General features: G+C 40.4%; 1 protein-coding gene across 1 annotated transcript; it reads left to right on the top strand.

Moving 5' to 3' along the window:
* Window positions 1-10,301: 10,301 nt before the first annotated feature.
* LOC138890383 (uncharacterized mitochondrial protein AtMg00860-like) lies at window positions 10,302-11,428 on the top strand. The gene is made up of 2 exons (XM_070173764.1): window positions 10,302-10,399; window positions 10,726-11,428. Exons 1-2 carry the CDS (start codon window positions 10,302-10,304, stop codon window positions 11,426-11,428), a joined length of 801 nt encoding a protein of 266 aa, XP_070029865.1.
* Window positions 11,429-25,547: the final 14,119 nt, after the last annotated feature.

Below are 25,547 nucleotides of genomic sequence, written 5' to 3'. Positions count from 1 at the left end.
AAAATGCTGGGGCAACCTATCAAAGGTTGGTCACCAAAATGTTCCAAGAACATTTAGGGAAGACAATGGAAGTATATATAGACGATATGCTCGTCAAAACCCAGCAGTCTCATGATCATATTTCTCATCTATCTGTTACATTTGATATTTTGCGAAAATTTAATATGAAACTCAACCCAGAAAAATGTGCATTTGGAGTTGCATCAGGTAAGTTTTTGGGTTTTCTTGTTTCTAACCGTGGTATTGAGGTAAATCCTTCTCAGATCAAAGCAATAGAAGAAATCCCTGATATCCTTACTAATAAGAAGGAAGTCCAAAGATTAACGGGAAGAATTGCAGCTTTGGGGAGATTTATTTCCAAATCCTCAGAAAAATGTTTTAAGTTTTTCTCTGCATTCAAAAAGCAAGATCATTTCGAATGGAATGAGGATTGTCAACAAACCCTTAGAAATTTGAAAGCTTATTTGTCAAAACCATCGTTATTGGCAAAACCAAAGGTGGGGGAAAAGCTTCTCATCTATCTGACTGTATCTGAAGTTGCGGTCAGTGCTGTTTTAGTCCGAGAGGACCAAGGTGAACAATCTCCTATTTACTATGTAAGTAAGTCCTTATTAGATACTGAGACACGATACCCACAACTAGAAAAGTTAGCATTAGCTTTGATCATGGCATCTAGAAAATTAAGACCTTATTTTCAATGTCATCCCATTATTGTAGTTACTGCTTTTCCGCTTCGAAATATTTTGCATAAACACGAACTTTCAGGAAGATTAGCAAAATGGGATATAGAACTAAGTGAATACGAAATCATTTATCAACCCAGGACCGCTATAAAATCTCAAGTACTAGCTGATTTTAGTCAAGAGATGCATTTAGAAGCAGAAAAAGAATTACAAGTTTTTAATGGTGCAAACCCGGGGACTTGGGTTTTATTCACTGATGGTTCATCTAATGTAAAAGGGGTAGGCCTAAGGATAGTCCTCGTACCACCTACGGGTGAGACTATTAGACAGGCTATAAAATGTCATTCTATAACTAACAATGAAGCAGAGTATGAGGCTGTAATTGCAGGTCTAGAATTGGCACGAGAACTCAGCATAACGCAGATTATAATCAAGAGTGATTCTCAACTCGTAGTCAATCAAATGTTGGGGACTTATACAGCCAGGGAGACGCGAATGCAAGAATACCTCGCAAAAGTACGGGAGCTAATAAAGCAATTCCAAACTTGGAAAGTAGTGCAGATCCCAAGAGATGAGAATGTAGAGGCAGATGCTTTAGCTAATCTCGCATCTGCAACAGATGTAGCAAACGATACAAATGCTTCAGTCATACATTTATTTCATTCCGTTTTCGAACCTGATAAAAATGAGGTAAATTTTAATCATTTAACATGGGATTGGAGAAACGAAATTGTTGTCTTTTTACAGCACGGTACCGTGCCTAATGATAAAGGAAAGGCTCACGCGCTTCGCAAAAAAGCTGCTCGATATTGTTTATATCAAGGAAATCTTTATCGAAAGATGTTCGGTAGACCACTAGCAAGGTGTCTCGGACCACTAGCAAGGTGTCTCGGACCCTCTCAAATAGAATATGTGATGAGAGAAGTGCACGAAGGACATTGTGGAAATCATGCAGCGGGGAGGTCACTAGTAAGAACATTAATTCGCGCAGGATATTATTGGCCTAAGATGGAAGAAGAGGCAAATAGTTTCGTGTCCAAATGTGATAAATGTCAAAGATACGGCAATAATATGCACAGACCAGCTGAGTTACTACACCCTGTTATAGCCCCGTGGCCCTTTATGAAATGGGGAATGGATATCGTAGGTCCACTTCCACAAGCAAAAGGTCAGGTAAAGTTTCTACTTGTACTTACAGATTATTTCACTAAATGGGTAGAAGCAGGAGCATCTAAACAGGTACGAGAGAAGGAAGTTAAAGACTTCATATGGCGAAATATAATATGCCGCTTTGGAGCATCAAAGGAGATCGTGTGTGACAATGGACCACAATTCATAGGAGCTCAAATCACAGAATTTCTTCGAAGTTGGCAGATTAAAAGGATAATGTCTACGCCATACCATCCAGTGGGTAATGGACAAGCAGAATCCACTAACAAAGTCATTATCAACAACTTGAAGAAGAGGTTACAGGATTCAAAAGGTAATTGGCCTGAGGTGTTACTTGGAGTATTATGGGCTTATCGTACAACGACAAAAACAAGCACTGGAGAAACACCATTTTCAATGGTTTATGGTGCGGAAGCCTTAATTCCAGTTGAAATAGGTGAGCCAAGCACACGGTACGATCGAGCAACGGAGGAATCTAATGATGAAGAGATGCGGGTCAACCTTGATTTGCTTGAAGGAAGAAGAGAAGCTGCATTGATAAGAATGGCAGCACAAAAGCAAGTAATTGAACGATATTACAATAGGAAAGCACGCCTCAGATTTTTCAAAATTGGGGACTTCGTGCTTAAAAAGGTGTTCCAATCTGCAAAGGCTGCTAATTCAGGAAAGCTAAGTCCAACGTGGGAAGGATCGTACAAAGTTCGTGACATTGCAGGAAAAGGAGCATACGAGTTGGAGACAATGGACGACAAAGTTTTACCCTCACATTGGAATGCCGTCCATTTAAAAAGATATTACTTCTGAGAAAGTACCCACGGTCAGGTATCACCATGTTAAAATTTCTTTCTTGAATTATTAATGTTTTACTAACGATTTTAGATGCTAGGCAAAAACCCTAACTCGTGCCAAATGATGAGTCACAACCTGCAAGGCAAAATGGAGTATTCTTAATTTCCTAGCCCAGGGTTACAATTAATCTGATGGAAATACACACGAGTTAGGCAGTCTTCATCTATAATCGCACTTCCGAGTCCCGTATATTTTTCTGTTTCAGGAAAAAGGCCAAAGTAAAAGAAATAAACAAGTGCTCGAGGCTTTATACTTCACCGCTCAAACACTTGGGGGACTACATATTATATACAGATATGTGTAACAAAACAGATACGAATATCGAACAAAAGTCGGCCACAAAGAGACAAGTGTTGAGAAAAAGTTACGAAGTCTTCAGCATTCATGAGAACAACAGAGTCATCTCTCAAACTCATAAACAAAGTCACCTCTCAAACCCTTCTTAATATATAAAGATAGGGTCATGACTATGTACTGAAACAGGTTATGAAGAAAAACCTTGTTTATTCTATGTTATGTACAAATCTGTTACAAGAAAAACAGTTACGAGAAAGTTGTAGATGTATTGTAATACATGTAATAGTCAAACACTTGTTAAAGTTCATGAATAAAAACTTGCCAAAGTTGTTTCATACAAAACATGTGTATTCCTATTTCTTTCATCGTATTATAACACCATTATGAAGTTGAGACGTCTTCTTCATTAAGTGTCGATAAGATAAAAGGGCCCTTTTTTATAAAGCCTCATGTTGATAATCCATGAGAAGAATCATAAAGCATTTTAGAAGGATAAAAATGCTAAGCTATTCTATAAGTCCTAGATAAATAGGCAAGAATAAAATATACAGAAGTACCGATAAAACCTCTTAATATAAAAGACTAAGTACAAACTTAGTCAGCAAAATATTTCTTTTTTACAAATGCCCCATTATGGTAACTGGGGACTTCGTCAAAAGATCCCTTAAAGTTGCCAAGGGATAACACCACCAATTTAAAAAAAACAGTAAAGTTTGAAATACATTCAACTAGTCACTGAAGGGGTTGGAACATCAGAAGTTGCAATCTCATTTTCAGGGGCAGTCACAGGCACGGTAACAACTTTTGAGGGAGCAGCAATAGGAGCGGTTTCAACTGGGCCTGGAGTGTGAAAATCACCAAGGGAAGCAAGAGTCACGGGAGCTTCAGCTTCCATGGACTGTGTCACAAAAGTTTCACCCTCGGGAGCCGGAATTACAACTCCAATCGCCGTAGTAGCCACTTCTTCATTTAAAAGCTCTTCCGTTCCAGGAGCATCAAGTGCAGGAGAAGGAGTATCAACAGGTTGTTGACTTTTCTCGATAGTGTCTAAGACTTTGGCTAATTCAAATTGCAAATCAAAGCTTTCCTGAGCAGCTTCCATCAAAGCATCACGACGAGATTTCAGGAAAGCCCAACTTACCTCTATGTTGAAGTTCTCCTCCAGAAGTCCATACTCTCTTTCCCACATAGCAAGATCGTTCTTCAATATTTGGTGTTCAGCTAAATGGGAATCAAGGGAAGCTTCAAGGGAGGCATGAGAACTCTTCAAAGCTCGAATCTCGTCAGAGGAGGTCTGTAAGTCAGCTTGAGCTTGAGTCAAGCTTTGCACTAATTCTCCTGCATACTCTTCTTTCTTGGCTAAAAGTGCCTTAAGCTCCCTGACTTCTTCACTAGCCTTTGATAATTGTTCTGACAATGAGCACTCCAAAAGCTCTTTATCTCTTTTAAATTGGCTTGAAGAAGCCTTGGCAGTTACAAGTTCAGAAGTCAAACCACGCTTTTGCTGCTCCAGGAAATTTCTACTTTCTTGCAACTCCTCTATGGTCCCCTGAGCATTCTCAAACTGTTCTTTCCAATTAGCTGCTTCAAGCTGGGCTCCCCTGGCTATTTCCTCGGCTTCATGGATAGATTTTTTAGACTCACGGGTTTTTCTTTCCAGAAGGGAAATTCTTCCCATCAATTCTGTACTAATGAGGTTAGCCTACAGAGACAACTCATAGAAATGAGGATTTGAAGATTAGAAACAAAGAACTTGTTGGTAAGGGAAAAATACCTTCAAAGTAGAATGAACTATGTCATTCATCAGAGTCAGGCAACTGTGGCTCTCCATCTTCTTCTTCTCAATATCACCGATTAGAGGCTCGAGCCAAACATCAGCTCTACTAGTCTTTCTCAAAAGGCTATGGTTGGCAGGAACTTCAAGAGTAACACTTCTCATAGCCATGGTTCTACTACTAGAACCCGCCTCTGTATGCTGAACGAAAGGAGGAGGAGCCATGGAAGGAGGAGTAGTAGAAAAGGTAAACACAGCAGCAGGAGTCATAGGAGTCAAAGAAGGGATGGAAGGAGAAGATGAAGAAACCAACACAGGAACAGAAGCAGGTGCAGTTGAAACTGGCAAAGGAATGGAGGAAATAGGAACGAATGAGGAGAGATGAGCTTCATCAAAAATAGGACCGAGCTCGCCACTCTCAAAACCACTATAAAAAAGATGTAGAATTGATTCATTAGTATCTCTTGGCACGGTATCCTCGTCAGAATGAATCAAAACAGGCTCGGCGGATGAGATTTGACCAGGGGTATCTTCAATTTCATCATTATTAATGACTCGTCTCCTAACTCTTGGCCTGGCAATTAAAGAGGTATCTTCCTCTTCCTCATTCTCAGAACTTTCTCCTATAGGTTTCCTTTTGGGAAGCGAAGCTCGAGCCTTGTTCAAATCAAGAGCAGCATTAGCAGACATGCGAATGGCCATAGCTACATCAACTGCCATTCCTCTAACACCAAATCCTGATTAAAAGAAGGATACATAATCAACATTGAGAAAAAAGGTGCTTAACATGTAAAAATACAAAAAGGGACATACCATGTGTTTTCACCTTCCAGCCATGTAAAGAAGAAATTGATTTCCAAGTTCTTTGATCCTTAGGAGCAATCTTCAAAATTGAATCTACCCAACCACGGAAGTCATGAATAAGTTCCACATCTCCCATGGTTGCTACAAAAAACCAAAAAGAGGCGAAGTTAGAAAAAGAATCGGAATTCTCAAAAATAGGTGCGGTAAATAAAAGGAAACTTACATGCAAAATTCCACTTCTCAGGGAAGGGAATATTTGTTTCACCAAGTAAGTCCACCGTACGTACAACAATGTAACGGGTATACCATCCACGATCTCTGTCATCTTCAGGGTTTACCAAAACCTTTTTGCTTCTTGCAGTTAAGGTAAAAACCCCATGGCGCATTAAATTAGGATGGTATAAATGAATAAGGTGAGAAAAGGTAAAGTTGACATTGGCTTTGGCAGATAAGTATCTCAGACAAGCCACTGCTCTCCACACTAGGGGACCGACTTGGGCCAAACAGATTTTAAAGAAATGGCAAAAGTCAATAATGACTGGGTCAACTGGAGGATTAAAACCCAAAATAAAGGGGTAAGTATAAACAAAAGAGTAACCACTTTTAAAGGAAGAAATTCTTTGATTTGGGGAAGGAATTGACATTCGAAGACTATTGCTCCAGTTACAATCCCTTCTGATGGTAGGAATTGTAAGCTCGGTTACTAATGAAGGATAAGTGTCAGCTTTTTCTAAATTTACAATTTGCTTTTGAAAAGACGTTCTATCACTCCCAAAAGACAAATCACGGGAACAATTTCATCGACTAAAGGTTCTTGAGAAGAATCAAGGATTTCTTTACCTTTAGAAGAAGGGGTCTTCGGAATAGAACTCCCGATACTAGGAGAAGAAGAAGCAGGACGAGATAAACCATCACGAACGGACCCTAGGCCCAAGCTCCGAAGCCTACCTCCTCTGCCTCTCCTATGTCTTGTGGGGGCATTGGGGAAGTGATCGAGAATTGGAACTTTTCTAGGGTTAGGGTTTGGAGATGACATTGTTGAAGAAGGATGTACTAAAGGGGAGAGAAAATACAAGTAAGTAAGAAATTGCTTGTTGAAGATCTATGAAGAAGAAGGTAAACGAAAGAGGATTAAAAATGCTTATAATGACAACCGTCAAACTTAGAAGTGCAATGATGAAAAGCCTATAATAAAGGCAACTATCATTTCGTGAATAGTGTGAATGAAGAAGTCTCGAAAAAGGGTGTAGAATTGCAGAACCAATTAGAAGGTGACACGTATGTAAAGCATTAAATGTAAGGGACAATTGAAGCGTCAGTATTTGTCATAATATTAATTACGGCAAAAATTCCCTTTTTATGAAGATCCACTTCCCAATTATTTACTTGATAAATAAATGGAAAGTGGGGGGACTATCTATATTGGAAAAAAACTGAATTTACATTGTAGGTGACGTGGCATGACACGTGGACTGGTCAAACGGTCAAACGGTCAAAACACAATAAATAGCCAAGAGGCACGGGCGACAAAAGATAAGGGAAAAAGAAAGCAACATAGGTGTGGACCGTTACTAAAATAGGTACGAGTATCGTACCTATCCAAGTCATTTAAAGACCGAAGATCGGAAGAAGTTGAAGATACGAATCTGATAACGTAAAAGAGTCTAAATACAACATTAAATATCAAATACGTTAGAATATTTGAATTAAAAAGAAATGATTGGGTAACGTTTCTTTTAATGTCCTTTATTGCTCATAATTGCCTCATTAAGACAAAGACATTACATCTTCTCCTAGAATTAACTATAAAAGGAGAAGAACTCACCATCTGTAAGGATACGAAATACTATTGAGATCTTACTGAAATACAAAACTATTTACTGCTTTACCATCATTCTCAAAAACATTTTATTTTCGTCTCCTAATTATCAGTAACCCGATTTTTTTAGCTTTGACCAAAGACTCAGAATTTTGGTTAAACAGTTTCAAATTTCTTTTGCTATTTGTTGGTATTGCCTGCTCCTCCCTTCTTTGACGGGTAATGGCTTTTGCTTTAAAATTTGTTACGAATTGCATTCATAACCTTTGGGCCAGAGTGGTTGAGTCTTTTATTGGGCCAAACATTAGCTAGTATTAGTCTTTTAGTTATGGTCACTTTCATGAATAGCACTTCAGGTTAGCTAGTAAATCTGGGGAGGGGGCTATATAGTCCATAGGACACGTGTAATCCCCTAAATGGAGTTGTTAGGAATTATTCTGAAATGACAACTGTCCAGCGTAGTATACATAGTAGGCTCAGTGTACTGGGAATTTATCTGAAATCAAAATTTCCTCCTTTTCCATTTAATTTTGTTTTTTCTTTCTTTACGTTTCGTGTTATCGTAGCGGCTGCTACAATCTGGTATTAGAGCATTTCTCTGGGCATCGATGGTGGATCCACCGCGTACCAGTGACGGTGGAGGTTAGGGAGATGGCTCCTCCAACCTTGAGCTCCAGATGCAAACATTCATGGAAAACTCGGCCAAACGCATGGAACAGATGGATGGCTAGATGTTGGATTTGCAGCGGAAGGAAGATACACGCTTAGCCATAACTCAAGGTATTGGCTATTCTGAAATGGTTCAATCATCAGTGCATGGTGGTTATTGACCGACGTTGTCACCCACAACCCCTGTTTATTCCTCGTCGGCGGCAATAACTCCTAAACCCTTCAACACCAGTCAAGAGGGATCTGTACCGTCACTAAGTGAAACCCTAGAATTACCACCTATGAATCCCCATTTCTCCCATACTTATAACTCTGTTTTGAGCTCCACCATACCAACCTCCATCAATTCGACCAGACCTTTTTCTTCATTATCTGCCTACAGTAGACCCTTCACACCCTCGTACACTTTATCAACAACGAACCCTCTAACCTTTGGCACCTATATTCCCAACCCCATGGCAGTAACACCAATGTCAGGATCAGGCCACCCATTCATGATTAATAACTCATCTTACATGCCACAGTACCCATCTCAAATCCCAAATTTTTCAAACCAAAATTCCCTCTCTACAGGACCCTTACCACCCTTTCCCTTTACTACTGCCCATATACCCATCTATAACTCTCAAACCCCTACAATGATAACCCAATTACCTCCCCACACCGACATGTCTTTACCCATTTTTTTCTCTTTGCCAATAACCCTATCAAATAACCCTCGTCATATAAAAGCCAAGTTGCTTTTCCCTGACTTTGATGAAACAAATGTAAGGGGCTGGATAAGACGATGTGAATATTACTTCCATTACTATCAGGTTGCTGAAGACGAAAAAATGTTGTGTGTAGCAGCAACCGCGAGGATGATTTGGGAAACTGGTTTGACTCATACCTTATGGATCATGGTGGGTGGATCACTTGGCGACAATTTCGTATAGACCTTTGTGAAAGGTATGATGGTACTGGACCTTTGGATGTAGTCACAACCTTCAATCGACTACAACAATGGGCAGATGTTTTAAGCTATCAGAAGAGGTTTGAGGAATTACGCTATAGAGTCCAAGTAGTTCGTCCCCACCTTGATGAACTATATTTCGTGCAGTGTTTTGTTGGTGGGCTGAAAGAAGAAATAGGCCCAATGGTAAAGGTAGGCAATCCAAAAACATTGGTCGCAGCTTATAATATGGTCAAACTGTATGAACAGTCTCAAAATGCTGCTAAACAACAATCATACAAGCCTAATAGACCTATCCCACTTCCTTATTCTCACCCCAAAGCCCCTACTGCTCCTCTTCTGCCCAAAACTAGTATTGTACCACCCTCAAATGCCAAACCACCACTCCCTAAAAATCCGACCATTGAAGCCTTAAGAGAGAGGAACCTATGTTTCTGTTGTCATGAGAGGTACACGCCTGGTCACCAATGCAAAAATAGGGCCTTAAATGCATTGGAGGGAGAGGAGAATTTTGTGGAAGCCTCCGATGAGGAGTTAAAAAATGAGGCAGAAGATATTGTACAGGAAGAGCAAGGTGAACTATCATTAAATGTAGTGATGGGCCTCAGTCACTCTCCCAACACTATTAGGATTGCTGGATGGGTCAAGAAACAACGAGTTTTGGTCTTGATTGACAGTGGATCAACTCACAGTTTTATTGACCCACAAGTCATGAAACAACTCAATCTCAAAGGGCAGGCTTACCGTAGACCCATGAGGGTCAGAATAGCCAATGGGCAAATTATGCCATGTTCTCACAGCTATCCGGGGTTTACTTGGACCATGGGAGGTGAAGCTTTCAGTTTCAATTTGGGCTTGCTAAGGGCTGAGGGCAGTGATATCATTTTAGGAATGGATTGGGTGAACACTGTGTCACCAGTTGTGTTACACACTTGGCCACATAACATTTCTTTTTTTAAAGAAAATAAGCTACTTACATTGGTAAGTTGTGAGGAGATGGGTCTAATTGAGTCCAAAGATATGAAGAAGATTGAAAAGTTGCTCAAAATGGGGCAATGCATGTTGTCAGCACACTTACTGCCAGAAAATGAATAAACAGAAGAGGACAAGGTTTCACACTCAATTGAGTCTTTGATACAGGAGTACTCTACATTATTCCATGAGCCTAATGGACTTCCGCCTCCAAGGAATTGTGATCATGCCATTGAATTGTTGCCATGCTTGAAACCAATCAATTAACGACCATATCACTACTCTTATGAGCAGAAAAACATAATCGAAATGATGGTGAGAGAAATGCTAGAAGCCCAAGTGATCACTAACAGTTCATCACCATTTGCATCTCCAGTGATTTTGGTCAAGAAAAAAGATTCTTCGTGGAGGTTTTGCGTGGATTAACGCAAACTAAACGAGGTAACTGTGAAAAATAAATATCCCATCCCGGTGGTGGAAGACTTGTTGGATGAATTGCAAGGGGCGAAGCTTTTTTCGAAATTAGATTTAAGGTCGGGCTACCATCAAATACGAATGATGAGGGGTGATGAATACAAGATCGCTTTTAAAACACACAATGGCTTGTGGGAATTCCGTGTAATTCTATTTGGATTGACAAATGCCCCTGCCACCTTCCAAACTTTGATGCATGAAATTTTTGGTCCGTACCTAATGAAGTTCATCCTCGTATTTTTGACGACATTTTGGTCTACAGTGTTAACCTTAAGGACCACCTTAGGCATCTCAGGAAAGTGTTTGATCTATTGCAGCAACACAAGTTGTTTGCCAAGCGATCAAAATGTAATTTTGCACAAACACAGGTGGAGTATTTAGGCCATGTCATATCGGGTGAAGGAGTGAGTACAGATGTTACCAAGGTGGAGGCAATGTTATCTTGGCCACAACTTGTGAATATTAAAAGCCTAAGACGATTCCAAGGCCTAACTGGTTATTATAGGCGTTTTATAAAAAATTACACGATAATCAGTAGACCCTTGACACAACTGCTAAAAAAAGGATGCTTCGAGTGGAGTGATTCAACATCGCAGGCTTTTGATGAGCTTAAGAAAGCTATGGTCAAGGCCCCTGTTTTGGGCTTACCAGATTTTTCCATTCCCTTCACAGTAGAAGTGGATGCCAGTGGATATGGTGTTGGTCCAGTGCTAATGCAAAAGGGAAGGGCTTTGGCATTCTTGAGTCAAGCATTAATCCCAAAACACTTGGGCCTGTCCACATATGAAAAAGAACTGGTCGCACTTTTGATAGCAGTGGACAAATGGAGGCACTATTTGCAGCCTAATAAATTCCTCATACGCACGGACCACTTCAGTTTAAAGTTCTTAAGAGAACAACGAGTGATTACAGTACTACAACATAAGGGAATCACAAAGCTAATGGGTCTGGACTATGAAATTTAGTACATGCAAGGTACTGAAAATGTTGTGGCAGATGCTCTTTCTCGCAAGAAGGAATTGACGGGTGAGTGCAATGGAATCTCAGTCGTTCAACCACGTTGGGCTTAAAAAATCAAGGGAAGTTATGAGGATGACCAAGAGGTACACCAACTGGCAGTGCAACTCAGTATTGATCCTTCATCAGTTCCGGACGCTTCTTTTCAACATGGAATCCTGCGCAAAAATGGCCAAGTTTGGGTAGGCAGTCATGGAGACCTCCGAAAGAGGTTAATACAGGAGATGCATGCTATTCCTTGGGGTGGTCACTCTGGGATCTTACCAACGCAGCATAGATTGAGATCACTATTTTATTGGCCAAGTCTATTAAAAGATGTCAAGGAAATGGTGAGATCCTGTGAAATATGCCAAAGGAATAAAGCAGAAAGTGTTCCCTATCCAGGTCTTTTACAACCCCTCCCTATTCCAACCAAGGCATGGGAACATGTAACAATGGACTTCATTGATGGACTTCCTAAATCTCAAGGCAAGGACACCATACTAGTGATAGTTGATAAATACACAAAGTATGCACATTTCCTAACCTTGTCTCATCCTTACAATGCCACCCAAGTAGCACAAAAGTTTTTGGACAATGTGTTCAAGCTCCATGGTGCACCCTGCTCAGTGGTATCAGATAGGGACCCCATTTTTATTAGCAACTTTTGGAAAGAATTGCTAAAAGGGTTGCAGATTCAACAAAAATTAAGCACAGTTTACCATCCGCAAACGGATGGCCAAACAGAGAGGTTGAACAAGTGTTTAGAGACTTACTTAAGATGCATGACGGGTCACAAGCCCAAGGAATGGTGTAAATTGATTCCTTTAGCCGAATTCTGGTATAACACAACCCATCACTCAACTATTGGGATGTCACCCTTCAAGGCCCTCTATGATTATGATCCACCTCAACCAACCTTCGAGTTGGTAAGCTAGACCAAACTGGAAGCAGTAGACCAGCTATTTCGTGAGAGACAACTTACGGGCAAAATTTTGCAGGATAATTTACAAAAGGCCCAGAATAGGATGAAACAATTTGCTGATAAAAGAAGGAGTGACAGGTCCTTCAAGGTGGGCAACATGGTTTTTCTCAAATTGCAGGCTTATCGTCAAATCTCAGTAGCCGTTAGAAGAAACTTGAAACTAGCAGCTAAGTATTTTGGTCTTGACAAGGTGCGGAGAAAAATTGGTGCGGTGGCATATGAGCTAGAATTGCTAGTGAACTCCAAAATACACCCAGTTTTCCATGTCTCACAATTGAAGAAAAAGGTTGGTTTCGGAGTTTTTCCATCTCAAGATCCTCCATATTGTAATGATGAAGGACAAATTTTGACTGAACCTATCGCAATATTGGATCGTCGAATGGTGAAAAAGGGCAATAAAGCAGCAATGGAAGTCTTGGTGCAGTGGGTGAACCTTTATAAGGAAGAAGCCACCTGGGAGGACTATGCATTTATTACTTCATAGTTCCCAGAATTTGATCGTTAAGGAGATGGAAGTTTTTTTTGAAAGAAGGATGGAATGTTACGAATTGCATTCGTAACCTTTGGGCCAGAGTGGTTGAGTCTTTTATTGGGCCAAACATTAGCTAGTATTAGTCTTTTAGTTATAGTCACTTTCATGAATAGCACTTCAGGTTAGCTAGTAAATCTGGGGAGGGGGCTATATAGTCCATAGGACACGTGTAATCCCCTAAATGGAGTTGTTAGGAATTATTCTAAAATGACAACTGTCCAACGTAGTATACATAGTAGGCTCAGTGTACTGGGAATTTATCTAAAATCAAAATTTCCTCTTTTTCTATTTAATTTTGTTTTTTTCTTTCTTTACGTTTCGTGTTATAGTAGCGGCTGCTACAAAATTTTGAAAACTTGTGTTGCAAAAACTATTCTTCAACCAAAATTCAAGAATATCACAAAAATAATTTTCGTCAAGAAAAAAAAATTGAACGTGTTTTACTTAAAGTTTCTTTTTCAAAAATTTGACCATGACTCCGAAAGATTTAATTTGGGGGGGGGGGAGGGGGAGGGGGGTGGTAACTTTAGGGTTAGAAAAACACGAAACAAAGAGGAAGTTGTTGTACATATGAAAATGTTATCAATGGCGGATGTATCGTTATTGTTATAGGTTCAACCAAATCTAATAATTTCTGGACGGAACATATATGTGTGTGTGGGTGTATGGAAAATAGAAAAATTCAAACAAATATTAGATTCTTAAACTCATAATTTTATAGTAGAGTGAGTTCAATGCTAAGAATATTAAAGGTTAAAGCCATCAAGTTAAAATCTTGGTTCTACATATATGAACATTATAGACGACAATGCCAACTAAAAGAGACACAAATATTTAACGTGATTCGGTCAACTGACCTACTTCCACGGTGGAGATGAACAATCCACTATATAAAAGAAAGTATAGAATATCAAAAGAATAACCTAACAAAGAGAAAAAATTGAACCTGTTTGACTTTGATATTTCTATCGAGATTCTATGTAGAAAATGTATATGATTTTAAATGCTTGTCACTACACTCAGCCTTTATTTACTTTGGTTACTTACTGAGTTTGTAAACTCACGTTACTCTTTGCATCTTGTGTGCAGATCCAGGTGCCAAAGCCTCCGAGTGAGAGCTGATCGTTTCCTTGAGAGTATTATCCGTAGATTGCAAGGTAGCTGCACGACGTCCGCAGCCCTGCCTTTCTCCTTCCTATTCTTAGTATTTTGTATTTTAGTCTTATCTTGTATTTAGTAGACAGTATTGGGTTGTATTTAGTGGCTTATGAATAGTGACACCAGGATCGGGCTGGGTTGATGTACTTACACATTTGATTTTGCTCATATCTTTGATATATATTAAAATGAAAGATTTGAGATTATATCTGATTAGAAAGTGAATTTACAAAAGACCTTTATGTTGTTCGTGTTGCTTTGGATGGCCTAGTATTGTGATAGGTGCCATCACAACATGGGTGTTTGGGGTCGTGACAAGTTGGTATCAGAGCCTAGGTTACATAGGTCTCAGGGGTTATGAGCCGGTTTAGTAGAGTCTCGGGGTTCAGTACGGAGACGTCTGTACTTATCCTCGGGAGGCTGCAAAACCTTTAAGAAAAGCTTCACATTCTTGAAATTCCTGTCATGCGGATCTGTTGATTCTGGTACTAATATTTTGTTATTCTATTCTCTCACAGATGGTGATGACACATGCTACTGGTCAGGACGGACGACCTCTAGTACCACCAGTTGGGGCCACTAGAGGCCGAGGTCGCGGTCGAGGCCGTGGCAGGGGTAGGGGTGCAGCCCACACAACAGCTAGGGCAGCACCTATAGATCCACCAGCCACCCCAATTCATGATCAGGTTCCAGTTGCGGACGCTCCAGCAGGACCAACTCCGGCACCAGCTCTGTCGATTGTTATTCCAGGACTTTAGGAGGCCATAGCCCAGATTCTATCAGTGTGCACTGGCCTGGCTCAGGAGGTCTCAGTTACTACGACCGCATCTACTTCTCAGGCCGGGGGAGGCACTCAGACTCCCGCCGCTCGCACACCTGAGCAGGTTGTATAGGGACTTCAGACACCGGGGGCACCTCCAGCCCAACCGGTTGTACCCGTTCAGGATTATGTGGTACCAGTTATGCCTAATGACAAGCAACGTCAATTGGAGAGATTTGGTAGACTTCAGCCTCCGACTTTCAGTGGTGTAAAGGGCGAGGATGCCCAGGGTTTCTTGGACAAGTGTTAGAGGATGCTTTGGACCGCAGGTATTTTGGAGATCAGTGGGTCTTGTTCACTACTTTCCAGTTTTCAGGAGCTGCCTTTACTTGGTGGGAGGTTATGAGAGGCGTAGGCCTGTTGATGCAGCGCCCCTTACCTAGCAGTAGTTCTCCGCTCTCTTTTTGGAGAAGTATGTGCCACCATCTCGTAAAGAGGAGCTGCGCAGGCAGTTCGAGTAGTTGCGTCAGGATGATATGACTGTGACACAGTATGAGATGAGATTTTCAGAGCTAGCTCGTCATGATGTTTGGTTGGTTCCTACAGATAGAGAGAGGATCAAGAGGTTCGTGGATGGCCTTATGTATCAGCTTCGGATTCTTATGACCAGAGAGAGGGTGTTAGGCGTTATTTTTGAGCAGGTTGTTGATATTGCTCGAGAGATTGAGTCAGTTCATCGCCAGAAGCAAGATGAGAGGGAAGCCAAGAGGTCTCAGGGATCTTGTAGCTTTGGTGGCACTCCTTCGAGAGGCCAGTTTCAGCATGGCAGAGGCCATGCTAAGTAAGCTCGCCCAGTTCATCATGGGGCATCATCGGGTCATGGTTCTCACAGTTCTTATCAGGGACATTCATCAGTTAGTGCCCTTCCATCCCAGAGTTCATCCTGTGCTCCATCAGTTCAGCACTATCCGTACCAGGTTCTTCTGCTAGTCATCCCGGTGCTAGGGGTTCCCTTCAGTCCCCGTCCCCTGCACCAGGGAGTTATTATGAGTGTGGAGTGTTTGGGTAGAGGAGACAGTGTCCTCGTCTTCTTGGGGTTTCATCTCAGGAGAGGAGTTAGCCATCGACTTTAGCTCCAGTTACTTCACCACCCGCTCAGGCAGCTAGAGGTGAGGGTCAGTCAGCTAGGGGTCGCCTCAGAGGGGGAGATCGATCCGGTGGTGGTCAGGCCCGTTTCTATGCATTCCCAGCTAGACTAGATAATATTGCTTCTGATGCTGTAATTACAAATATTGTCTTAGTTTGCCATAGAGATGCCTATGTGTTATTTGATCTTGGTTCCACTTTTTCATATGTGTCATCATATTTTGCTCGTTATTTGGATACGCCCCATGAGTCTCTTGATTTATCTGTTCGTGTATCTACTCTAGTGGTTGATACTATTGTTGTAGACCGCGTATATCGGTCATGTGTGGTGACTATTGGGGGTCTGGAAACCCGGGTGGATCTTTTGTTGCTTTTTATGATGGACTTGAATGTGATATTAGGCATGGATTGGCTATCTACGTGTCGTGCTATATTGGACTGTCATGTTAAGACAGTGACATTGGCTATGCCGGGTGTGCCACGGATTGAGTGGTGAGGTTCGACTGATTTTGTCCCCAGTAGGGAGATTTTATTTCTGAAGGCCCAATGGATGATTGGGAAGGGTTGTCTTTCATACTTAGCTTTTGTGAGGGACGTCAGTGCAAAGACTCCTAGTATTGATTCTGTCCCAGTAGTGAGGGATTTTCCCGACGTGTTTCCTGCAGACCTACCAGGCATGCCATCGAATAGGGATATTGACTTTGGTATCAATTTGGTGCCGAGCATTTACCTTATTTCTATTCTACCGTATCGTATGGCACCGGCAGAGTTGAAGGAGTTGAAGGAGAAACTTTAGGAAATCCATGATAAGGGGTTTATTCGACCTAGTGTGTCTCCTTGGGGTGCGCCTATTCTATTTGTGAAGAAGAAGGATGGCACAATGAGGATGTGCATTGATTATAGGTAGTTGAATAAAGTCACAATCAAGAACAAGTATCCTTTGCCTCGTATTGATGATTTATTTGACCAGCTTCAAGGAGCGCGAATGTTCTTCAAGATTGATCTCTGGTCAAGGTATCACCAGTTGAAGATTAGGGACTTGGATATTATCAAGACGGCTTTCAGGACCCGATATGGTCATTATGAGTTCCTTGTGATGTATTTTGGGCTGATCAATACCCCAACAACATTCATGTATTTGATGAACAACATGTTTCGGCCTTATCTTGACTCGTTTGTGATTGTTTTCATTGATGATATTCTGGTGTACTCACGTAGTCAGGAGGAGCATGCTGAGCATTTGAGAGTTGTGTTACAGCGGTTGAGGGAGAAAAAGCTTTATGTAAAGTTCTCCAAGTGTGAGTTTGGCTCAATTCAGTGGCTTTCTTGGGGCACGTGGTGTCCAGTGAGGGTATTCAGGTTGATCCGAAGAAGATAAAGACGGTTCAGAGTTGGGCCAGACCGTCCTCAGCCACAGAAATTTGTAGCTTTCTTGGTTTGGCGGGTTATTACCGTCGGTTTGTTCAGGGATTTTCACCTATTGCATTACCCTTGACCAAATTGACCCAAAAGGGTGCTCCATTCAGGTGGTTGGATGAGTGTGAGGCGAGTTTTCAGAAGCTCAAGACTGCCTTGACCACAACTCCAATGTTAGTTTTGCCATCAACTTCAGGTTCATATACAGTGTATTATGATGCTACGAGAGATGGTATTAGGTGTGTGTTGATGCAGAAGGGTAGAGTGATTGCTTATGCTTCTCGTCAATTGAAGCCCTATCGTGCCCATCTTTCCTTCGCGGAAGTTTGGGTTTCGACATTCATAGGAGAAAAACTCGTTTCCTTTTGGGAGTTGGGTATTTGAATTTGAAGAGTCGCCACCTAACGGATTAAAGGTGCGTTAGGGCACCTAAAATGATTAACTCATATAACTAGTTTGCATTACTAGAGATTAGGGTAAGGGCTCGAAATAACCTTGAGGGAAGGTGTTAGGCACCCCTTTCGGTCCACAATGATAGGTCCCGGCCGAACTTAAACTATGTGAATTAGTCATTTTAAAAAGGAAACAGTCTTGACACATATTTGCAAATAAAGATAGTTTTCACAGTCTAAATACATATGTGATCAAGGAAATTTAGATAATGAAAGTAAAAGAAGTTTAGATAGCTTAAACACACACATATGTAAAGAAAAGGAAGTTTAGATAATTTAAACACATATAGGAGTTGGGAAAGGGAAGTCCTAAGTTGATTAGCTTACATGATCATACCCATGCAATGCTCGGTAATCACTCCTCAATGAGAGGGGCTACACATTGCATTAGCGCACATGTCATCATATCCTTTTAATACCCATTACCCTCCCCTTAATGGTTATAAAAGCGAGTTTGATTAACGACCTCAAAGCGTGCTGCTACCCGTCCCTTCCTTGTGGTCTTGGAGGAATCTAGGACCTCTAGACTTAGGCAGTTCTAGACAATCCTAAGGTATTTAAAAAGGGAAAAGTCTAGGCGATAACGAATAACATATAGGACTATCAATTAAAGAAGCAGGTAAAAGGCTCATGTTTACCTCCGCACATACATAGGCAAATAAACATCACGTCTCAAACAGCTGATTTTGAAGAAATTTAGAAAGCCTAAGAACATGATATCTAGATGAAAGTTACAGATACAGGATATGCAAAGTTTGTTTTAAGGGAAGTGGCAGAATCCTTACCAGTTTGCCTACTGGTTTTCAAAATCTATTGGACTTAAGCAGTTTGTAAACAAACAGAACATAGTTTTCAGTTTTTACAAGAACGTTAATTACCTAAGGCTTGCCTAGGCGTGAAATTGTATGCAGTCACAATTATAGGAGATGATTAATAGTTTTAGAAATTGTTCAACCTACAATTATGCTGTTCTAGGTGACACAGATTATAACAGGTGATTTATACTAATTCGTGCTTAAAGACCTGATATCTATCCAAGAAGTTGCTTTTATACCTTTTCCTGGACATTGACTTATTTTAATCGAAATAAGCAGGGACAAACAAATGCAACGGGGTTCCTAAAAACATGATACCTAATGCATACAAGGATGACAGTTTATTAAGGCGAGATTATTAACCTAGTAGCAGGATTTCTAAGTGAAATTATTTATGCGAAATTGAATCATGGAATAGCGATGTAAAGCGTGCTGAAGTAATAAGCTTGAAGCCCTAAAACAGGATATCTAATGCAGGTTTGACATGGTTTGAATGTAAATGAGCATATCAATCCTAAGACATGGCTTCTAATGCAGATTCACAGAATTTAAAACCTATAGCATGTTTTCTACCCAGGATTACCAACATTATCATATAACTACCCTCCCTTTTACTAGCCACCCCAATATTTATTTACAATTAATTATAGAAATTAAACTATAGGGAGCCTGAAGTAGGCCCGAAGCAAATCCTGGTAATGCCAGGCCTCCAGTAGTCTCAAATTCCAAGGATTTCATAGCCAATTTAATGTCCATGTGTGTCAGAGTTCCCTAAGGACCTCAAGGATCCCGGGCAATGCTCACATCTAAAGTTTTCACAATAAGGATTGAGTAAGTGTTGTGTGGAATAGCCAGCCCCAGTGTGCCAGAGTTCAAAGAGATCTCAAGAGGATCCCAAGGCAGTACACACACTGGAGGGGCAGAACCTAGGGACTTAAGAGTAGAGTGAGAGTGCTTGACATAGTTTTGACAAGTTTTTGACAAGAAAATAGTACCGAAATGATTCTATAAGTAAAGAGGTTTTCTGAAGAATAAGAACTAATTTTGTAGTAAAGCAGTTTGAAAACAATGTGAACACTTTTGAAAAAACCAGCAAACAACCTAATTGGTTATAGAACAAACAGGTTTAACATCACTCAACAACAAATTTCACCCTGGGGTTATGGGAATTGGGGACACATAGAGCATATAACAACATGATGCACATAGATTTTCAAGAGTCTTATATGATTAATAATTTAGTTATCAAATAGGTGGTAGAGACGTAGAGCAAGGATCATAGAACAACCATGTTGAAAACATATTAACATTGGACAAGTTATGCACACAACCAGAGTTACTTTGGGATACTAGACAACTTAGCAAAGCAGATTAAGCAAGAACCTAAGTAAACAGATTAGGCAAACATCATAAGTATTCCTAGTTTAAACATGCTGGCATACTTAACAAGCATATTGAAACATGTTGGATAAAGCGGTAGGCAGAATTAGACATACTAATCACAGGTTTAACAGAACCAAATTCAGACATGCTAGTTGAAACGGTAATTAGGTAATGTGATTTAGACATGTTGGTTACATATTGAGAAACATGATAGTAAACAAGAAACATGATTGGAAATCATAACTACTGAACTAGAACAACAATGAAACACATAGAGTTTTGGAATTTGAACTGAATCAGGACATACCAGTTAAGGAGAGAAAACATAGAGTATAGAGCAGATGTGGTGCAATAGCTTGCCTTAGCTTACAGCCGGTTAGGTCAGTGAGAATTGCAAGTAACAGAGAAGAACAGAGAGCTTTTAAGAGTGTAAGAGTATTTTTGTTAACCAATGTTCGTGTCCAGAAGTGAGAATAGAGGGGAGCATAAATAGTAGTTAAGAATTAAACAGAATAAGGTAAAAGATCAATTGTTCAGCAATTAGGGAAACTTACAGAATCAATCATGCATAAAATCAGTAAGGTCTCCCCTAATTAAGGGGTAATCAGCCAACGGTAAAGGGCAGGACATTATTTAAAGAAAGAAGAATCAAGTAAAACTTAAGCACATAATGGGCAATTAGGGGTAAATAACATGGGTTTAATTAAGGAAACCATTTTGAGGAATCTGTAAGTATCATAGTTAATTCTAATAAGGTAAGAAAATAATTAACAAGTGTAAAAATAATCAAAATCAACACATAGGTCTTAATAGAGCAAATCACTGAATCAAAATTCAAATAAATAATACTGATTTAATAGAGAATAATATAGGTTTCCATGAATAAACAAGTAGGCCAAGTATAAACACACAGAATCAGTCGAGAATCGAATCATAAACCCTAATAAAGATATACTAGGGTAAAAATCACAAGACATTAAATTAAGCTAAAGGAAAATCATAAGAATCAAAGTATAGAACGAAAATAGTGCACAAGTAATATGGTCAAACTCAGAATCAAAGCAAAAAATATCAAAAAATGGGGTTTTAACATAAACTAGTTAGGGTTGAGGCAAACTCAACATAAATCGGCCAGAAGAACGTAAGAACAGAAGATTAAACATTCAAAATCGGAAAGCTTTTAGAGAAGATGATTTTTAGGAAACCCTAGTTTTTAGGAAAAGCGGAGAATCAATTGAAAAACCATAACACTTTCACAAAAACATGTGAGATAGGTTCGATTCGTCTCAGATCTGTACAGATATGAAAAGATCGGGGACCCAAAATTAGGGTTTTCGAAAGTAAAACGGAGACGAGATCATAGGCTTAGGAATCCATGGATTTAAGACGAAAATAAGAAGGATCTTACTGAAAGTCGAACTAAATGGCTTAAAACTGGCGAGAAAAACCCAAAGGTGTACACAGACCTGCCTAGGTCCCTTGAGAATCTCCTCAAGGATCTTGGAAATGGAGGTACCATAGCATAGAAGAGGCCATTAGAGGCCTGAGATGGTGAAGAACCACCATATGAAGGCAGTAGGCGAGTGACCGGGGGGGGGAGGAAATAGAGTTAGAGTTAGGGACCGTTTGACAGATGGAGAGAAGGTGACGGCGGGGGGACGGGTGAAAATGACTAGGGTTAGAGGGGGGTATTTGGGTTAAATTAAGGTAGGGGGATCCTGGACCGTTGATCAAGAATGATCAATGGCCAGGATTGGCCAAAGGGCTTTAGATCGAGCAGATAAGGTATTGGGCGTAGGTCTTTTTGGCTAATTTTATAAGATATTGGGTTGGTAGATTTTAGGTTAAAATTGAAATAAAAGAGGCTATTTGTTAAATACTCCAAACAATTGATAAAAAGTAATTTGTAAAATAATTACTAATTATAAAAAATGAATTTCATGCATAGAAATGTTTTAAAAATAGTTATTCAGTATTTAAAAATACAAAGGAATAATTTCTGGTAAAATAATACAAAAATGTACGCATGGGCTATAATTGCAAACTTATTGCAATTATAGCCAAAATATGTCAATTTGGCTGTTTATGAAATAATTTGGACTCAATAGGACCATAATAGTAATATTAAATCAAGAGATGTTCTAAATTCATTTGTGCTGCAATTTTACAATTATTTATTAAAGGTAAAATACTAGGCAAATTAATTTAACAAAAGTAGAAATTGTGGAAAAATTCCAACTAATGCTAATGCATGATTTTGAAGATATATATGCATTTTAAAACTATTATAGGAAAAAATTGGGTATCAACAGCTGCCCCTCTTTACCTGGGAATGATGAAAAAGTTTTCGGATAAAGAAATGATAACCAATTTTTACCAAATGGAATGTTTCGAAAGATAGACGCCGGACTCTGGTCTTTGAGCTGCCTACATATACCTGGTTTTAAAGGAATCGGGCTATGTGTAGTTCTAGATCCATCGACGGAATATACCGATGAAGTTTACAAGAACGAACACCAGATTCGGGATGGATGAAAGAGTGGTTATGGTGAATGGTTAAGTTAGAGATAGTTGAAGGAACTGGAGCGAGGTCGCTCCTGCTGGGATAGCGGTTGCTTACTAGTCACCTACATATAGAGAGATGCTATAAACATTTATTTGTGCGAAAATTTAAACATGATACAGATTCCCTTTTTTCATGAAAATTGTCTTTGGATGGTTAAGGATGACGTCCTCAGACCATGATGTCCTGGGCCATGAATTGTTCAAATAAGAGATTCGCAGGCCATGAAATGATGTTCTCAGGCCATGAAAATGGTGCCTCTGAACCATGATGCCCTTGAATAATGATATGCAAATTTGAGAGATCCTCAGGCCATGGCATGATGTCTTTCAGCTATGAGGATGATGCCTTTAGACTATGACGCCTTTGGATAGATTAGCGATATTTCAGCCCATGAGATGCAATAATAAGATGTTAACAAGACAAGGCTTAGTCTTGTTAAATGGAGGGAAGAGCTATCCTGACAGAAGAGTAAATAGATAGTACCGGAATAGAGTAACATTTACACAAGGAGGGACAATGCTTAGTCCCATGAGGAGGCAGTGCTTAGCCTTATGCAAAATCGGAGATAGAGCTTAGTCGCATGCAAGATGCAGGATAGGGATTAGTCCCATGAAAATGGAAGGCAAGACTTAGCCTTATGCAAATATGGAGGCAGATCTTAGCCTCGTGCAAGGTGGAGACAGAGCTTAGTCTCATGCAAGATGAGGGACAAGGCTCAGTCCCATGCAAATGGAAGGCATTGCTTAGCCTTATGCAAATATGGAGGCAGGGCTTAGCCTCATGCACGATGCGGGACAGGGCTTCGTCCCATGCAAACAGAAGGCAGTGCTTAGCTTTATGTAAATATAGAGGCAGAGCTTAGCCTCATGCAAGGTTTGGGACAGGGCTTAGTCCCATGCAGATGGAAGGTAGTGCTTAGCCTTATGCAAATATAGAAGCAGGGCTTAGCCTCATGCAAGGTTCTGGACAGGGATTACTCCCATGCCAATGGAAGGCAGTGCTTAGCCTTATGCAAATATGGAGGTAGGGCTTAGCCTCATGCAAGATGAGGGACAGGTCTTAGTCCCATGCAAATGGAAGGCAGTGCTTAGCCTTATGCAAATATAGAGGCAGGGCTTAGCCTCATACAAGATGCGGGACAGGGCTTAGTCCCATGCAAATGGAAGGCAGTGCTTAGCCTTATGCAAATATGGGGGCAGGGCTTAGCCTCATGCAAGATACGGGACAGGGGTTAGCCTACGTTAGATGTGCTTACGCTCAAAGAAAAAATTGTAAGTTTTGTAAGGGGAGGTTGGTTCGTGCCTTTGTCCGGTGGCCTTGCTCTGCTTCGTTCTAGAGGCCTTGTTCGAGTTTTCCTGGGTAACATCTGACTGTTATAGAAATAGAGCTTTCAAAAATATGCAATTATTGATAAAAATAGGGTCATTTTAGTAACATAGTGAAATATTAAGTAATTTTAGATGAATTAGTGTCTGTGACACATTTTAGAGACATTGCAGCTTTCTTGTGTTAGAATTTGAGGGTCCTCCTCAAAATTCTGCCCTAGTTTGGCAGATGACCCTTCCGTTTGTGAGTGACGGAACTTGTTGAACCTTCTTCGGAATTTTGAGAATCCCTCTCAAAATTCTGCCTCAGTTTCTTAACCAATTTCTGATTGTCTGGCATATGCTGGCGTTGGCTGGATTCACTCCGGAATTTTGAGGGTCCTCCTTAAAATTCTACCCCAATTTCTGATTCTGGGGGGGGGGGGAAATGGAAATTTTATTATGATATGACTGAACCCACTGGGCTACCTATGTATCCCCTCTTAAATGGGAATCAGGTTAAGCGTAGTTCAATTACATCAGACGAGAAAATGTAAGTAACCTATACATAGTATCTCTTGACTACGTCTGAATTGATTGATTTGCGCCAGACTTCTCTGTCCATCTTTGCAAGTATGAGTTCTCCTCCTATTAGCACCATGTGAACCATGTAGGGACCTTGCCAGTTGGGAGAGAATTTCCCTTTGGCTTCTTCTTGATGCGGGAAGATCTTCTTCAGCACCAGCTGTCCTAGTACGAGTTGTCTTGGTTTGACCCTTTTGTTGAAAGCTCTGGACATTTTATTTTGATAAGGCTGACCGTGACATACCGCGTTCATTCTTTTCCCATCTATAAGGTCCAATTGCTCATAGCGGCTCCTTATCCATTCTACATAGCTAAGTTCGGCTTCCTGTATGATCCTTAAAGAAGGATCTCTACCTCGGTTGGGATGACAGCTTTGGTACCATAAACCAGCATGTAAGGAGTTGTCCCGGTTGATGTGCGAACTATAGTGCAGTATCCCAACAAAGCAAAGGGTAGTTTCTCGTGCCATTGTTTGTGGTTTTCTACCATCTTCCTTAGTATCTTATTGATATTTTTGTTGGCAGCTTCTATGATTACATTCATCTGAGGTCTGTATGCTGTGGAGTTTTTGTGCTTGATTTTGAAAGTTTCACACATGGCTTTCATTAGATCACTATTGAGATTGGCGGTATTATTAGTGATGATTGATTCTGGAACTCCAAACCAGCAAATAATCCGGTCGCGGACAAAATCTGCCATGACTTTCTTAGTTACTGCCTTGTAGGATGCGATCTCTACCCATTTTGTGAAGTAGTCAATGGCCACTAGAATAAACTTATGCCCGTTTAAAGCGGTAGGCTCTATCGGACCGATGAAATCCATTCCCCAAATGGTGAATGGACAAGGTGAGCTTGTTGCATTGAGTTCATTTGGCGGCACTTTTATCATATCGGCATGCACTTGACATTGGTAGCATTTGCGGACATACTGGACGCAATCTGTCTCCATAGTTATCCAAAAGTAACCGACCCTAAGTATCTTCTTGG

This window comes from Nicotiana sylvestris, chromosome 4 (genome assembly GCF_000393655.2).
Source record: "Nicotiana sylvestris chromosome 4, ASM39365v2, whole genome shotgun sequence".
Lineage (NCBI taxonomy): Eukaryota > Viridiplantae > Streptophyta > Magnoliopsida > Solanales > Solanaceae > Nicotiana > Nicotiana sylvestris.
The sequence above is the reverse complement of the archived record's forward strand: the minus strand, read 5'-3'. Positions and strand labels throughout refer to the sequence as shown.